This window comes from Suricata suricatta, chromosome 9, assembly GCF_006229205.1.
Source record: "Suricata suricatta isolate VVHF042 chromosome 9, meerkat_22Aug2017_6uvM2_HiC, whole genome shotgun sequence".
Taxonomy (NCBI): Eukaryota; Metazoa; Chordata; class Mammalia; order Carnivora; family Herpestidae; genus Suricata; species Suricata suricatta.
The window spans coordinates 70,287,934-70,305,319 of record NC_043708.1 but is presented as its reverse complement, the minus strand read 5'-3'; the positions used below and the strand labels follow the sequence as shown (position 1 = coordinate 70,305,319).

At 54.8% G+C, this 17,386-nt stretch overlaps 2 protein-coding genes across 3 annotated transcripts in view; one reads left to right on the top strand and one right to left on the bottom strand.

The window, feature by feature from the left end:
- Positions 1 to 9,849, top strand: part of MMP14 (matrix metallopeptidase 14) — a 10,611-nt gene extending 762 nt beyond the window's left edge. The window contains exons 2-10 of the mRNA XM_029953068.1: positions 3,543 to 3,691; positions 4,055 to 4,177; positions 4,554 to 4,861; positions 5,347 to 5,508; positions 6,092 to 6,252; positions 6,427 to 6,565; positions 6,699 to 6,849; positions 7,324 to 7,439; positions 7,807 to 9,849. Of these exons, the coding sequence (XP_029808928.1) occupies positions 3,543 to 3,691; positions 4,055 to 4,177; positions 4,554 to 4,861; positions 5,347 to 5,508; positions 6,092 to 6,252; positions 6,427 to 6,565; positions 6,699 to 6,849; positions 7,324 to 7,439; positions 7,807 to 8,141 (1,644 nt within the window). The 3' untranslated portion in view covers positions 8,142 to 9,849. The remainder of the gene's footprint in view (positions 1 to 3,542; positions 3,692 to 4,054; positions 4,178 to 4,553; positions 4,862 to 5,346; positions 5,509 to 6,091; positions 6,253 to 6,426; positions 6,566 to 6,698; positions 6,850 to 7,323; positions 7,440 to 7,806) is intronic.
- The window catches only part of SLC7A7 (solute carrier family 7 member 7), a 71,389-nt gene that overhangs the window by 48,226 nt on the left and 5,777 nt on the right, over positions 1 to 17,386 (bottom strand). The window contains exon 2 of one of the 2 annotated variants that reach the window (XM_029953070.1): positions 4,270 to 4,471. The gene's annotated coding sequence lies outside the window, so the exon portion shown is untranslated. Of the gene's footprint in view, positions 1 to 4,269; positions 4,474 to 17,386 lie in introns of those variants that run through there. The other variant, XM_029953071.1, reaches the window with a different exon arrangement.

The following is a 17,386-nucleotide window of genomic DNA, read 5'->3' as shown; positions in this document are numbered from 1 at the left end:
CCCGCCCGCGCCTGCGCCCGCCGGCGCTGGGGCTGCCAGGGAGGCTCGGGTGGAAGGCGCCACGGCTCCGGGCCCCCCACGCTGCGCGCCTCCCGGGCGGTCCCGGCCCTCCGCAGATGCAGGAGCCGCCAGGTGGGGTCGGGGCTGGACGGCCTGGCGGTCCCGACCCCCGCCGATCCACCCTGCCTTCCGGGGCGGACCCCTCTGCGTCCCGGCCTGGAGCGGCCCGGAGCCCTGGCGTCGAGGGTCAAAGGGCTGGCGCCCTGGCCGCCTTTCCATGGACACAAAGCTCTCCTTGTGAGCCTGGGGCTCGGCCGAGCAGCCGCCTCCTCCCTCTACCCCACTCACACCACCCACCTCCAGCGACGCCTTTAGGCTCTTTTTGTTGCTTTTATTAATTGTTTTTCTGTGTTAATTGCAGGGAGACTGAGGGCACCACACCGGGGAGTGGGGAGAGAGCCAGGCCCAGGGCACCAGCACAGTCTCTACTACCTCAGGCGCCCCCTCCCCCCCATTCCCCGACGCTGGCCCACCGGCCCCGGGAGGAAGCCGCGTGGGAGTTGTCTGGGGACGGTTTTCCTCTCTTTCTCTCCCTCTCTCTCTCTCTTATTTTGGGGTGAAGGTGGGAGACGAATTTGATCAGCTTCTTATTTTGGACCATCCCAACCCACTCAGCCCGGCAGGGCCTGGGTGCGGTCGGGAGGGGCCGGGAAGGGGCCCAGAAGGGGGAGGGGATCTGGACTTGGCTTCCTCCCTCCTGGTCCTGGCCCTGGACCCACCCCCGGAGGAAACATCTCTAGAAAGAACACACTCTCTCTGGGATCTGAGGCTAAAAAGAAAAGCGTGGCCCTAGGAGAGGGGGTGACCACGGAGAGCACGAATCTGCCCTGGGGCTCAGCCTGACATGGTCCAGCAGGAGGAGGCATCCCCTCTCCCGGCCTGGAGCTTTCATCGGAGGTCTGCAAGGAGAGCCCCTAACAAAAGGAGCCTGGGCATCTGGGGGCTGTCCACTGCCAACTTTGCCTGCCCTGCCTTCCCTCCCCTGCCCCACCAGGCCCCCCTAGGGGAGGGGCCGCAGCCCTGGCTCTGTTTTCAGTGGGTCATGGGCAGTCCTAGGGCCAGAACCATTTGCTTTTAGGCCTCAGAGGGGTGGGAAGCAGAGTGAGGGAGGAACAGGCCCAGAGGCTAGGATCCAGGGCCTTCTGGAGAGCCAGAGTTCCCCCCCCCCCACACCCAGCTACCTTCTGCAGGACTCCTAGGCCAGAGTGGGAGGGGTTCTCTTGATTTTTCCTAGGGGAATACTCAGACCATTCGGTTTTCAAGACAAAGCCAGCCAACTGAGTTTTTTGACCTAACATAGTTGTTCCCTCTCCAGGATAATCTTGAGGGTGAGCTGGGGTGGCCAGGCCTCAGGCAGCCGGGTCCCTCCCACCAGGCCTCCAGAGTCCTCCACCAGCTCCAGGACAGCCCTCTCCTCCTCATGGCCTGTCTGGCACTTGGCCCTTCCCCCACCCAGCCGCAGACACAAGAGTCCTCTCTTCTGTGGTTCCGACCTCACCTCCTAGTCTTCTCTGTGGTTCTTGCTTTGCTCAGAGCCTAGGCCTGGGAGGAGAGGGATGGGGGCGCTTCCCTTCCAGGTCTTTGACTCCAGGGAAGTCCCTTTCTTGCCTGAGTCTCGATTTTCCTCTCTTGCCCATGGAGGGGACTTTGTGGGTGTGAATATTTAGACCTGCCTACTTTTCTTGAAGGACTCATCGTGGAGAGGAATTTCTCCCAGAGCTCCTAGATGTGGATTCTCTCCACCTTTCTGTCCCCCTCCATTCTGTCCCCTCAGCTTTGCTCCCTGAGGGTTGAGGGGACCTGACTTCAGTCCTCCTGATTCCTAGCTCCAGGAATAGGCCACTCCCATGCTTCTCCAAAGCTGAAGTAGCTGCTCCTCCACCAGGGGTCATAAGCCTGGGGTGTGTGTACCCTACAGGTGAGGCTAAGGGCAAAGGGAGTTTCCTGCATACTTGGGCACAGGCCATCGCAGCCTCCCACGGGCACTAGCTGTGGCATCAGCCAGCACAGGTCAGGGCAAGCCTACAGCTCCTAGAGCACCCTGTTCTGCTCCCCTGTGGTAGAGCAGAGGTTAAACTCTGCTCCCTCCTCTACCCCTGAGGAGGGGCTCTCCGAGCCGGGTGGTGCTAAGGTTGTTCTGACCAGGCCTGCTGGCTGGGGAGACGCTGGGTTGTTTACATCTCAGGCCCTAACTCCCATCAGCCTTGGGGGATCACTTCCCAGAACCCTGTTGCAATTCTTGCCCCTGCGGGCACATGTCCCCAGTCAGCTGCTCCTGAATCACCCCCAGGCCCAATGCAGGAGCACTGTTCCATATCCTGGGCCCAGCTGGGGCCCAGAGGGTCCCAGAGGTGACGGGCCACAGAAAGATCCATCCTGACCACCTGGGGGTGAAGGATGTGGTGCCCAACAGCAGCCTCCACCCCTCTGCACTCCCAGCTTCCATCCCAGGTGATGTGCAGGCCCCCTGTGGACTCCTGAAGAAGGCAAAGCCAAAGCCAGGGACCAGAGAGAATAGTATCTCCACTGGAGAATCCCAGCATTGTCCTATTCTATATAGAGCATGGCTCATTTTACTTTTCAGGCTTTAGGAAAATACTCCATTGTTCTTACAATAAAGGCTAATGTTTTTCTTCAGTGAGGCTTTGTAGTTTGCATACCTTTGAGTCAAACACCAAAAACCTAACTTTATTTTAAGGCAGCATGCCAGCCCTTATATTATGAACGATTTGCAACACACCTGAAGTAAAATGCTGTCACTGACTCTCTACTACCACCCCCATCTCCTACTGCCTGTACCGAGAACCCTAAATGGGCCTTTAGATCCCAAACCCTGGATCGAATGCTTGGATAGGGACAGTGGCAGGATCCTGGCTCAGTGGCTGTATCACACACACCCCCACACCTCCAAATGTCCCGGCTTCCCCTCTTGGCAGGCAGCCAGCCTCAGCCCTAGCTCCTTTTCTGCTCGCCTTTCTAAAAAGATCTCAGCTCGTGAGGGTCCTAGAAGCATGGCATCCCTGTCCCAAGAGAGTCTCCTGCCAGGACCAAAAGTAGAGCCCCCTCAGACTCCTCACCTCCACCCACCACAGGCACAACCCATTCTCAGGTAGGACATGCTACATTTGCAAGAACACTGACACAGAGGAGGAAAGTGCTGGAGGAATCTCAACTCTGAGAAGACATCCTAGAACTCAGTTAAGCCATCTGGGTTCCTGTTCTTGAGACAGTTACAGCCAAAGTCCAGAGCTGTGGCTCCCTACCCCCGTTTGAGCCCACAGCCCCAAGAAGGCAAGTCATACTGGGGCCTGGGCCAGAGTTCAGGTCCAGCCTGGGAATTCCTCCAGCCTCACGGCCAGAGCCAGGCCGGGAGCTCGTTGCCCTTTCCTCCTAAGCCAAGGGTGCATGCCAGGCACCGTGAGGAGGCAGAGTCTCCTGTTGGGCCAAGTGGGGATGCTCTCAGCCACACTTCATTCCCCCAGGCCTGGCTTCAGCAGTATGGCTACCTGCCCCCGGGGGATCTGCGGACGCACACACAGCGCTCTCCCCAGTCGCTCTCAGCTGCTATCGCTGCCATGCAGAGGTTCTACGGTCTGCGAGTGACGGGCAAGGCTGACGCAGACACCATGAAGTAAGTGCTGGACCCTGGCAGGAATTCTGCCCAGCACCCACAGACCATACTGAGCACAGAGAGGTAGCTGCCTGCCTCCTGCCTCCTCCCTCAGCCCCACGTGCTAACCCTGAGTACCGTATGGCGACATGTCCTCCTTCTCCCTCCTTTCTCCTGCCCCCTACCCTACAGCCTCCCCCCATCCCCACCTGACCCTGCCTTGGCCCACCCTACTCTCCCACTTTTTTTTTTAGACCCTCTCCTATTCACCCTGACTCCATGACCTTGGCCCTTTCCCACATGGACCCTGAGGCCAGGCGCTCCCCCACTCTGAAGACCCTTCCCCTTCATACACTATCCTGACTGCAATCCTCACACCCCCAGGGCCATGAGGCGACCCCGCTGTGGTGTTCCCGATAAGTTTGGAGCTGAGATCAAAGCCAATGTTCGAAGGAAGCGCTATGCCATCCAGGGCCTCAAATGGCAGCATAACGAGATCACTTTTTGGTGAGTCCAACAGGCAAGCTGCCAAACTCCCATCAGGGTGACCCTTCCTGTCAACGGTGCTGACAGACTCTGAGGAGACCTATTCTACTCACCTCTGTTCCTGTGAAGCATCCTTGGGAGTGGGGAGGAAAGGGGCTGTAATCCTGGAGAGAAGTGCAGCCTGTGAGGGGTACATCCCAGGGCCAGAAAGCCAAAGCCCGCGGAGCCCCTGAGTCCTCAGTTCTTGGGGCTGAGCCATAGTGAGGCAGCAGGAAGAGCCAGGTCAGCAAAGGTGGCTGGGCGGTTTGGACAGACCTGGGAAAGTGCAAGGAGGGAGAATTTTACCCATTGTTATCCTAACACACTCCCATTCTCTCCCCACGTGGCTGGACCTCAGCATCCAGAATTACACCCCCAAGGTGGGAGAGTATGCCACGTTCGAGGCCATTCGCAAGGCATTCCGCGTGTGGGAGAGCGCCACACCACTTCGTTTCCGAGAGGTACCCTATGCCTATATCCGAGAGGGCCATGAGAAGCAGGCAGACATCATGATCTTCTTCGCTGAGGGTTTCCATGGTGACAGCACGCCTTTCGATGGAGAGGGTGGCTTCCTGGCACATGCCTATTTCCCGGGCCCCAACATCGGAGGGGACACCCACTTTGACTCTGCCGAGCCCTGGACTGTCAGGAATGAGGATCTGAATGGTGAGTGAGGTAGCCCTGGGGCTCGTTTATTCTGGGGAGAGTCGATGGTCATCTGCATGGGGCGGGGAGGGGGGTCTCCTACCTCCTCCCAATACCTCAAACCCCACAGTCTCTGGGTTACAAACATCTCCTAGTCTGACTAACAGTGAAAGCAGGAATCTTATTTTGACCTATTTACATCTGGCCCTTTCTCTCACCTAGTAATTGGCTTCCCAAAGACTTCCCACTTTTCTAGGCAAATGGCACCTCCAAATCCTGGGAGAAGCTGGGCCTTGGCTTCCCTTAATAGATGTCTTCATGGTATTGGTATCTGACCCGAGAGCACTCTCACATCCAATCATAATAGATCGCTGATTGGCTTTGTGGCTTTTGGGGTGGAAAACATGACAGGCAGCCTCGGGTGTGAAAATGAAGCCTCTGGTGAGAAAGCAGGGGTCTGAGGGAAGGGACCCAGGCTGCCTTCATAATCATCCCCATCCCTCCAGGGAATGACATCTTTCTGGTGGCCGTGCATGAGCTGGGCCACGCCCTGGGCCTTGAGCATTCCAATGACCCCTCGGCCATCATGGCACCCTTTTACCAGTGGATGGACACAGAGAACTTCGTGCTGCCTGATGACGACCGCCGCGGCATCCAGCAACTGTACGGTGAGTTCTGCACTTCTGCATGTGCTCCTTCTCCCTCCTGGTCTCTTGGGCCCGTGCATCCTTTCTCCTCCCCACACCCTGCAATCTCTCCCCATCCCCACCTGACCCTGCCTCCACCCATCCTCCACTCCCACTATTTTTTTACATTATTTCTTCTATGTATTTAAAAAAAATGTTTTTTAATGTTTATTTAGTTTTGAGAGAGAGAGAGAGAGACAGCATGAGCAGGGGAGGGACAGAGAGAGAGTGAGACACAGAATCTGAAGCAGGCTCCAGGCTCTGAGCTGTCAGCATGGAGGCCAAAGCAGGGCACAAACTCACAAACTATGAGATCATGACCTAAGCGAAGTCAGCTGCTTAACTGACTGAGCCACCCACGCACCCTTATTTCCCTATATATTTTATCCCTCTCTCACCTCTGAGCCCGCCTTTTCTGTCCTGTCCCAGCTGATTACTTCAGCCTCCTCTAAAGGTCCATACACGCCTTTCCAAGGGTATTGTCTGTCCATATATCTGTTTTTTCCTCTCCTTCCCCCTCCACCCGTCACAAAGTCTAAAGTGCCTTTTATGTTCTCTGCACCAGGGAGTGAGTCAGGGTCCCCCACCAGGATGCCCCCTCAACCCAGGACAACCTCCAGGCCCTCTGTCCCTGATAAGCCCAAGAACCCCACCTATGGGCCCAACATCTGTGATGGGAACTTTGACACCGTGGCCGTGCTCCGAGGGGAGATGTTTGTCTTCAAGGTGAGAGGAAGAAGTGGGATGGTTTGGGGGGAAGGGCTCTACACCCAGCAGGCTAGGTAGAAACAGCAGCAGGAGGACTAAGAATGAGAGCTGAGGCAGTGGGACGCTTTGGGGACTGAGCCAGAGGACTAGCTACAAGACATAACGTACTGTCCCCACCTTGACGCCTTCCAGGAACGCTGGTTCTGGAGGGTGAGGAATAACCAGGTGATGGATGGATACCCCATGCCCATCGGCCAGTTCTGGCGGGGCCTGCCTGCATCCATCAACACTGCCTACGAGAGGAAGGATGGCAAGTTTGTCTTCTTCAAAGGTAACCAGGCATTCTACCTTAGTTCTCTGGGTGCGGGGAGAGTCTCTTTGAAAGAGTGGGTTCCACTCGGCTTCTCCAGAGACCCAAGAGCCCAGGTGGGAAACCTGAGCCGGCTCCTCTCTCTCCTCCCCAGGAGACAAGCACTGGGTGTTTGACGAAGCTTCCCTAGAACCCGGCTACCCCAAGCACATCAAGGAGCTGGGCCGAGGACTGCCTACTGACAAAATCGATGCTGCTCTCTTCTGGATGCCCAATGGAAAGACCTACTTCTTCCGGGGAAACAAGTGAGACCCCGTCCCCTTGACCTGAGGCCTCCCTCCTCAGATAGCACCACCAGATTCTCTCAGTCCTACAGGAGGACCCACTTTACCCCTGGGATGTTTCCCTGGAGAAGTTGCTGGCTGAGTTTCTTCGATTGCCTAGCAACAGAGCCTCCATTAGGTGCTGAGTGAGTGGGAAGTGACCGGGTCACCATTTCAGACCTGGTCATTTGGCGCCTTCTGCCCCCAGCGCCGTTCCTCCACCCCAGCTGCCAGGCACTGTCATTAAAGGCTACTGGTGGCTCCTTGCAGCCTGGGACCTCCCATCCACCCCCACCTTCCGCCGCTTTCAGCTGCAGGCCCTCATTACTCAAAACCCCTGTCCCGCACCCTATCCACAGCCACCCTTTGCTCACTGGTGAATTCAGTCCTGGGCCCTGCTACCCTCCATGGGCATGCCCAGGGCCCGACCGCTTCCCTTCCCCTCCTCTCCCCCAGGTACTACCGTTTCAATGAGGAGCTCAGGGCAGTGGACAGCGAGTACCCCAAAAATATCAAAGTCTGGGAAGGAATCCCTGAGTCTCCCAGAGGGTCGTTCATGGGCAGCGACGAAGGTGAGGGGCAAGGGGGGGTGGTGTCTGTGAAGGAGGATGGGGACAGGGGGTTAAGGTAGAATGGGAGGAAAGACGGACAGTGTCACATAGAAAATAGTAATGATAATAGCAGAACCCTTGCCCTGTGCCAGGCTCTGAGCAAAGTGCTTTCCGCACTTCGGTTCTCTAATCCCCACCACACTGCCAGCCTGCCCCTGGAATTGCCCGCTTTTACAGCTGAGGAACCTGATGTTCAGAAAGGGTCAAGGATTAACTCAACTGGCTCGCGCCACTCAGATTTTTCTTCTGTTCTTCTCCTCTCTGTGGGCCTTCTGGACGCCACCCCCATCCCTTGTCCTCCTTGCCGCCTTCTGGCTGACCCCTGCAGTCTTCACTTACTTCTACAAGGGGAACAAATACTGGAAATTCAACAACCAGAAGCTGAAGGTAGAGCCAGGCTACCCCAAGTCAGCCCTGCGGGACTGGATGGGCTGCCCCTCGTCGGGGGGCCGGCCTGATGAAGGAACTGAGGAGGAGACAGAGGTGATCATCATCGAGGTGGACGAAGAGGGCGGTGGGGCAGTGAGCGCGGCCGCCGTGGTGCTGCCTGTGCTGCTGCTGCTCCTGGTGCTGGCCGTGGGCCTCGCCGTCTTCTTCTTCAGACGCCACGGGACCCCTAAGCGGCTGCTCTATTGCCAGCGTTCCCTGCTGGACAAGGTCTGACCCCCACTGCCGCCCTCCCACTCCTACCACGAGGACTTTGCCCCTGAAGGGCAGTGGCAGCAGGTGGTGGTGGGTGGGCTGCTCCCACCTGTCCCGAGCCCCCTCCCTACCCACTCCCCACTTCTTTTCTGTCCCACGATTGCCTCTCTCAACCTCAGCCCTGGCATTGCTTCTTCCCTAGATGGGTCCCCTGGGGGCTGATCAGGGGCCGCTCCTTCCAGCCCTTGCCCCCCCACCCCAGGGGCCTCTGTAGCTTGGTGTGTGTCCAGCCCCATCTGAATGTCTTGGCTCTGCACTTGAAGGCAGGACCCTTGGACCTCGCTGGCAAAGGTCAAATGGGGTCATCTGCTCCTTTTCTTTCCCCTGATGTACCTTTAACCTCTGAACTCTGACCTCATGAGGCTCTGGACATTCCAACCCCACAAGCCCCCAGGTGCACCCCATTGGCAGCTTCCTACCACTCTTTCTGGCTAAAAGGAATCTAATCTTGCTGTGGGGGGAGACCCTGAGAGAGTAGGAGCTGGTGGGGGCTGCACAGCTATCCTAAGACCTTGGAAGGAAAGCTCAGAGTCAGTTCTCTCCGCGAAGGTCTGCCTCTGGCGCACCTGGCCCCAACAACTTCCCTAGGAGGAGCCTGAGCCATTAAGGGGCTGTGGAAACCCTTGACGGCCCTGCCTCCACAAATGTTAGCCTCGGCTGGGGTGTCAAGGTTAGAGGAGCTGAGACCAGGGGGTGCGGCTACCAGGGTGGTGTGGGGCCAAGGAGAGAGACTGTCTGGAGCCCTGGGGGTGAGCCTGAAGGCCACAGAGAAAAAGTCTTGCTCAAATGCAGGCAGCTGGGGTTAGGGACCAAGGGGCAGAGCAGTCAGAGGGGACAGGACAGGACCAAAAGGCTAACCAGGGAGGTGCAGTGGGAGTGGACAGCCAGGGCGGGCAGACCAGGCCAGCAGGGACACCACAGGTGGACTGTGTGGTACCCAGGGAAGGGCATGTTTTATTGGAGCTCTCAGGAAGGGCCAGAGAAAGGCACACCTGCTCTACTTTGTGCCCTTCCTCCAACCAGAGTTACATGTATGGAAAGGATGGGGAACCCAGAGAAAGGAGCAGAGACAACACACATCCAGGGACTGGTGACTTGGGACCTTAATGAGGGCAGCCACCTGGTTAGGGAGGTGGCCAGGGGCTGGCAGCACTCAGCCAGCAGCCTCAGCTGGCCTTGGTGAGGGAGCAGGTGCCTGGGTGAGTCTCGGTCAGGTTAGCCCCTCACTTCCTGATACCCCTGCCCCTCAGCCCATCCAACCGGTGTCCTGCCTCCTCTCCCCCACCCAGTCCACCCATCTGAAGTCTCCTTTGGCCACTGCAGGTGGTCATGGTACCAGGGACTAGGGAGAGTGAGACCCTGTGGGGGCAGTGAGAGGAGAGGGATGTCAGGGGTGGGGGGAGCATGGGATGAACGGTGCTGGCAGTTCGGCTAAATTTGTCTTGTTTGGGTTTTTTGTTTTGTTTAATGTATATTTTTATTATAATTATTATATATGAATTCCCTTCAAATCGTTCCTTTTTGTTAACAAGGGGCTTGGGAAGGGTGGGGGTGGGGGGGGCAGAGGCATCCGACCCCAGGAACCTGCAGGGCGGGGCTGGGTCAGTGCCCTCTAAGGACATTTTTGACCTTGTTCAACCTTTCCACAAAGAATAAATGGTGTTTCACATTCTTTGTGTGGCTGCATTCTCTCAGCAAGAGAAATGAATGGAAAAGGTGCTTCTAACCAGTGTTTTCCGTGAGGTAGGGTTTTAATATTTTTCGTAAAGGAATATGTTTATTCTTGGTGGACGACAGGGACTCAGGGCCATAGCTGGGAAGTAGGACATACTACACGGGGGCAGTGAAGTGGTCCACAGGGCCCAGCTGCTCTCTCCCAACCTAGCCAAAAGGTTACTTCAGAGGCAAGGCAAGAGGAAGTGGTCAAGCTGACGCCACCCGGAAAATCTTCCTAAATTGCATTACTGTGTCGCATGATCTGCCCGTAGACCCTCCGTTTCCCCAGACCTCTTTTTGCTGCTAGAGACTCCCAGGATCGTTCAGCCTCAGGCAGACCCTTTACCCCAGCCCTCAGCATCTAAGCCTCTTTGAACCCTGGGGCTCTGCTTCAGGGGCAGAAGGAACACAGGGGCAACCCAGGGCCTATTAGGAGCAGCCTAACTCCGCAAAACAAGAATTTCACCCCGATTGCCCAGGAGAGGCAGGATGGTCAGGTTGGAAGGGAAGAATAACAAGGCTTTGTTTCTTCGAAACTGCTGCCCCAGACAGGGTTCCCAGGCTGTCGACCCACCCTTCCTCTGAAACCAGCCTGGAGGGAGGAATAGCTCCGTTGCTGAGTCAGCTCAGCTGAAGGGGAACAGCCCTCTTTCTTCCTCCCCTTCCCTTCCTGCCTCAGCCCAGGCCCCCTCCGCGGCCTTCCTCCAAGAGCGCGCTGGCCCCACCTAGCCCAGGGGTTCCATCCAGCTGCTCTTCAGGGCTGGTTGGTGTGATTGCTTTGGCAGAAGGGGCACCCCACCTCTCTGCCAGCCAGGAACCCTGACCCTATGCCTGGCCTCCTACACCTCTCCTGCCAACAGCTGTTTGGCACGGCCTGTGTGTCTCAGTGGATTTGGACGCCACCACGCTGCCACCCTCACCGGAGGGGATGGGGACCCTGAGAAGCTGGCACAGGAAAGTGAGGGGTTGTCTGGGGGGGGCTGGGGGGGGCCTCTGCATGTCACAAGGAGCTCAAAGATGAGCTCATGGCCCCTTTGTGTTTTTGTGGCCCACATCTGGAGGCAATTACAGATGTTATCCAGTGGGAGTTCTGCAACACACAGCTGGAGCCAGTAGAGCCTGGGGAGGGGGGACTGCCAGAAGGGAGAGGAGGGGGAGCCTAGGGCTGCCACGGCTGGAGTGCGGTTTCCCCATCACGAGGAAATTGTTTGGCCCTGATTCTGGAATCACAAGATGCTCTCTGAAGCCAAGGGGGAGAGATGGGAATGGAGGACCAGAGAAAAAGGGGGAAGAGGGGGAAGAGGCTTCACAGGCAGGGAGAATCATGGGGTGGAGGCCGGCGAGGTCCCGTGCTTCTGACGTGCCCTGGGCCTAAGGGACCCAGCCCATGAGGCCCACCCAGAGACCCTGGGAGGTGCCTGGCTGATCACACAGGGGCAGGCAGGGTGAAGGGAGAGCAGAGGGCCCTGTGGCTCCTGAGAGGCCTGACAACGCTGCTCTCGCTGGCCCTACCCCACTTTGTCCATTGGGCCTGACCCAGTTTCTAAGGTTCCAAGTTCCTTTATTCGAAAGCAGCACATGTGAGCTAGAACAGCCAGGCGAGAGCCAAGGGGAATCTGTGAGGAGGTTTGGGCAGAGCCCAGGGAAGCAGCCTCAGAGAAGACTGGACCAGGGGCAAGCGCTGAGGAGAGACAGTGCTCTGCCCACCACCGCATCCCACACATTTGAGGAGGGGAGCCACCGACTCCCTTCTCCAGGGCGCCGCCACCAGCTGGGCCCGTACCTCCAAGGCTGCCAGCCGGGCACTGGGTCACTGACATGAGAAGGGAAGGTGGAAGAAAAGCTGGGCCCTCTAGGGGAGAGAGGACTGGGCAGAGCAACGCCCCCCACACAGCCTGGTCAGCTCTGCTGGCCCTTCACGGTCCCTGCCCTGGGGCCCCTTCTCCCCACTCTGACAGACTTTCCAGTCCTCTTTCTCCTCTGTACTCCTGCTTCCCTTTCCAGCTAAGGGGAGGTGGTAAAAAATCAACATTTGCTGTAGTCCTGGTAACACCCAGTGACACAGGCACTAACATTGCCCCCATTTTATAGGTTTGGAAACTGAGGCCCAAAGACTTCCTCAAGGTCACAGCTCATTAGTCCAAAATTAAAATCTGGGTCTGATTTTTTTTTCCTGTGCAGGTAGATCCTGACCATGTCTCTGGATATTTCTTCCAGGGTGGACCCCATGTAGCTGGGTGTCTGAGTGCATTCTGGGAGTCTGACACCACGTGTGTGCGTGCCTATTGTTCCAGGTGGCCGCACTGGCATGGGGAATAGGCCTCTTCCTCAGAAATCCACTTTGCCTGTAACCATCTCCCTCTTGGAAGACAGGAACAGGTAACTCTGAGGGAAGGAAGGAAGAAGCAGGAAGGACTCAGAAGCCAGAGGGACTGAGTGGGATACATGGCAGCAGCTAGGGGAGGGATGGTGGCGGTGAACGGCTGCGGCAAGGGCCCGGCAAGGCTCCAGAGGACAGTTCCCATTCCCTGAGGCCCCAAGGAAACCCCAGTCAAGGCTGCTCCTTCGTCCTGTAGTGCCTGTACCCCTTTCTTAACCCACCCCCCAAATCGGAATTCACCTCCTTTAGGAGACCAATTCCTGAACACCTAAACTGGGGGGTTCTACCTCCCTCCCTCAGACAGTCTTGGGAGACAGGGGAGACCCAGAGGCAGCTTTCAAGGGGGCTGGGCAGTTGGGGCCTGGAAAGGAGGCAGGCCTGACTGGCCAGAAGCCACCTCCCAAATGAGCTCACACACATACTTTCCACACTGGCCCAGGGCCGAAGGCTGAGTGGCTTCCAGACCAGCGTTCCCCAGCCGGGCCCAGCCCTCTCTGTCCTCCTCTGTACCTCACCAGTCCTGGACCCAGGGGCTCTATAGCAGGATTGGGTCCCCAAGGGTGAAGCTGCCACCACACCCCAAGGGAACAACTTCCACTGCCTCCATGCCCAGGCAGCTCCCCCACTTTCCCAGGACTCATTTCTCCAATGTGCCCCTTGTGGCTTAGAGGAGGAGGAGACCGGCTTCCTACCCCCAAAGACCCGCACCTGTGTGGGGAGGGGCAGTAGAGGGTACAGCAGAGGTGTCTACACTGCAGTGAATTGGCGGAAGGACTTCCTTTGAGAGCCTGAAGTAGCTCATTGACTCAGGGACCAGACCAGGTCTGGGAGCTGCCTCACCATTGGGTCACATCCTGCTCACACACTTCACTTCCCAATAGGGGCACTTCCCTGATTTGGGGCAGGATGGGCCGAGGGTGGGGCAAGGCCAGGATGACCACAAAGGAGGGGAAAACACTGGAAGGCCTAGCGGATTCACACACACGCGACAAGCTCCAGCTCATTTTGATCCAGCCTGTGGTCAAAGACGTCACCCTTTGCTTGGCTTCCAGAGACATGCAGCACCAGGCCAGAGAGCAAAGTCAATTCCCAAAAATGCTCTCCTGGGCCACTTGGTGTCTGGCTCTGTGCTAGGAACGTGGCTGCCCTGACCATGTATCCTGGATCCAAGAATACCTTCCCAAGGTTCTGTGAGTTAGTATATTCAGACAGGGCAGACAGTTCATCCCACTTTGGATTCCAAAAATACGGCCACTGCAAGTAGATCACACGGCCTGCCATCGCCCTCCAAGGCACTGATGGGATAGTTCGGTCAGGGAATGACTATGATTCATAATAATGCCGACCCCATCACAGCCACCTGACAAACATGTTCGGTCCTCACTTCCTTATAAAGGAGTAGGATGGTGCTAGGCACACAGGACCCCTTATATAAGTTTGTTGGCTTAAATGGCGCGTGAAAGTTGTGGTTATACACAAGTCGATGGCTCTAGCTGTGAATCTGTACGCACTATACACACATCTATACAAGTACATGTATAAGTTACAGAATCATCGAGCGGTAGGTATATGTTTAGTACATTGGATCAACTTTACTGTATATTTCTCCTCAAACTTTAGAAAGTTAAAAAAAAGAAAGAAAAACATATCAAGATAATGGATTCATAACTCCAAAACAACTACTTTATCTCTATGGCCTCCTCATGAGTCCCCCATAGCCTGCATTTAATGTGGTCAGTATCACGCTGGGTTAACAAGGCTCTTATGGAAATACCAATTCTTTTTTCCATTTTAAATTTTGTCTCTTTAAGGAATTCCTACACCCAACATGGAGCTTGAATTCAGGACTCTAAGATCTAGAGTTGCATGCTTTTCCCATTGAGCCACCAGCCCCCCACCCTCCCATACCAATACTTAGACTGTATCCTCAATCTGGCCTTCACCAGACCTTGACCTGAAGAGTCCACACAAAGGTCTCTCCTTCCTCCACCTCTCTAAGCTCCAGGCCAATTGTCCTCCAAAGTGTCAACTCTACTGGCTTGTGCTCCAGAGTCCCCCACTGCTTGCCTGCACAAAACTGCTTATAAATTCTGAGTGGGGGAAAGCTGGACAAGGGGCCCAGAAAAACACCACCCCACCCTCCGGTTGGCCACACCCCCTCCGCTGCTGAGACCAGCCAGGCAGGGTTTGTGGGGCGATAGCGCCGCCTTGTGTCGGGTGTCGGCACTGCAAGCCACGCCTGAGAGACGCAGGGGCCAAGCTACCCGGTCCCACACCAACCCCCTACAAGGGCTACGGATACTGCCAGCCTGTTCCTTCCGCCTTTCCGCTTTCCGTGTTTCCACCTAGGCTACCTGTACTTAAAGGGGTGGGACTATGGGCGCAACAGGATGACAAGCCTTAGTCTTCCAACTGCAGAAAGGAAAAAGTCAGTTTCCCTCCGCTGTCCCTGTGCGTAGTTGGTGGGCAGCCCTCAAATAACTCCGGGAAGGAAGAGGGAGTGGAGTGGAGGGGGTGTAGGAGGAAGTAAGAAACTTTGGTGCCCTCTGGTAGTTTCTCCGAGTTGGCACGCTGCCCCGCTGTGGATGCCAGACACTGATGCCTGTCTCCCCGGCTCAGACCTCAGAATGCTTTGACAGAACTCCTTTGGGCCAAGGCAAGCCGGCCTCCTCCGCGACTCCTTTATCCAGGGGTGGGCATTTCTGTGTCACCTTCCTGAGCCCTTTGGAGATCATGCCCACACCTCTTAGGGCGCCTCTAACCTGCACCCCTCCTCTTAACCTCATCCCAACCCCAGGAGGAGCCTTCAATCCCAGTCTCACATTTATAAGGCTCTTTCATTTTGAACATAAAAAATACGTTCTGGGGGTGCCTGGGTGGCTCAGTCGGTTAAGCCTCCAACTTTGGCTCAGGTCAGATCTCACGTTCGTGGGTTTGAGCCCCACGTCAGGCTCTGTGCTGACAGCTAGCTCAGAGCCTGGAGCCTGCTTTCAGTTCTGTGTCTCCTTCTCTCTTTGCCCCTCCCCCCTCATGCTCTGTCTCTCTCTGTATCAAGAATAAAATGAAACATTTTTAAAAATGTTTTAAAAAATACGTTCTGGAAGCATGTGGGTGGCTCAGTTGGTTAAGCTTCCAACTCTTGATTTCCGCTCAAGTCACGATCCTATAGTTGATGAGATGCACCTCCGCCCCCCAAGACCGGCTCTGCACAGACAGAGCAGAGCCTGCTTGGGATTCTCTCTTTCCCTCTCTCATTCTAAATAAGCAAATAACATTTTTCAATGCCATAAATAAAATATAAATATATAAATGCCTGTAGCCATTTCGTGACTATCACTGTATTATTGCTTTGTTTGTGCTATGAGTTTTCATTTGTTGGGGGGCCTAGGTGGCTCAGTCGGTTAGGTGACTGACATGACTCAGGTGGGCTCCACGCTGGCGGTTCGGGGCTTGCTTGGGATTCTTTCTCTTTCCCTTTCTCTGTGCCCTGTCCATGCTTTGTGTCTCTCACTCTCTCTCAAAATAAATAAACAATAATAATTAATAATAATAATAATAATAAAGTTTTATTAAATAGAAATATTTAACATACACTAAATATTGGGGCAGCTCAGTCTTAGAGCCTGGACTCTTGATCTCAGGGCTTTAAGTTCAAGCCACATGTTGAGTGTAGAGATTACTTAAAAAATAAAATCTTGGGGCGCCTGGGTGGCTCAGTCGGTTAAGCCTCCGGCTTCAGCTCAGGTCAGATCTCACATTCGTGGGTTCGAGCCCTGCATCAGGCTCTGTGCTGACAGCTAGCTCAGAGCCTGGAGCCTGCTTCCAGTTCTCTGTCTCCTTCTCTCTCTGCCCCTCCCCCTCTCATGCTCTGTCTCTCTCTGTATCAAAAATAAATAAAACATTTTTTAAAAAATTAAAAACTAAAATCTTAATAAATAAAATACACTAAATATATTCAAAAACATCTATATATTTTTTTTAATATTTATTTTTAGGAGAGTGCAAGTGAGGGAGAGGCAGAGGGGGGAAAAGGGACCCCAAAATGAGCTCTGTGCTGATAGGCTACAGCAGTGACCCTGATGTGGGGCTCAAATTCACCCATGAGATTATGACCTGAGCTGAAGTCAGATGCTCAACTGACTGAGTCACCCAGGGGTCCTTAAAACCATCTATTTTTTTTTAAACGATTTATCTTAGTATTTAATTTTGTAAATTATCAGACGTCCCCAAAATGGACATGGCTGAGATGTCTCTCCAATCTAGCATCTCATTCTTTCCAAAGCACAAGGAAACTTGCTCTTATAACCATATGGCAGGATCTTTAATCCCTACTCCCTTCAAACACAGAAGTTTCCACATCTTGAAAAGCTCTCTCCTGGATATGTCTGCAGTCTTGAGTGATTTCCCTCCTATCCCCCTTTTCTGTCAAGCCAAGGTGTTTCAACAGCTGTCTGCATTCCTTTTCATTTTTTTAGTTTAGTTTTTTTTTTTTTTTTTTAGTTTATATATTAAGAGAGAGAGCGGGCATGGGGGAGAGGCAGAGAGAGAGGACGAGAGAGAGAATCCCAAATCCCAGACAGCCTCTGCAGTGTCACTGTGGACTCGAGGCTCAAACTCATGAACCTTAAGATCATGACCTGGGCCGAAATGAAGAGTTGGAGGCTTAACCGACTGAGCCACCTAGGGTCCCCTTTTTAAAGTTTATTTATTCATTTAAGTAATCTCTACACTCAACATGGGGTTTGGTCTCATGACCCCCAAGATCAAGAGTGGCACGCAGAGCTGGCCAGGCACCTTACCTGTCATTTCTTTTTAACTCAACTTCCCCATCTGTAGGCCAGCCCAGGCATTTAGTGAAACTTCCCTTTAAAAAAAAAAAAATAGAAGCTTAGGGGCACTTGGGTGGCTGAGTGGGTTAAGCATCCGACTTCGGCTCAAGTCATGGTCTCATGGTTCAGTTTGTGAATTTGAGCCCTTTGTGGAGCTCTGCACAGACAGTGCAGAGCGGGCTTGGCATTCTTTCTGTCCTTCCCCTGCTCACTCACGCTTACTCTCTCAGCATAAATAAATCAACTTTTTAAAAACTGAGCATTAAAAAAATTGAAGTTTA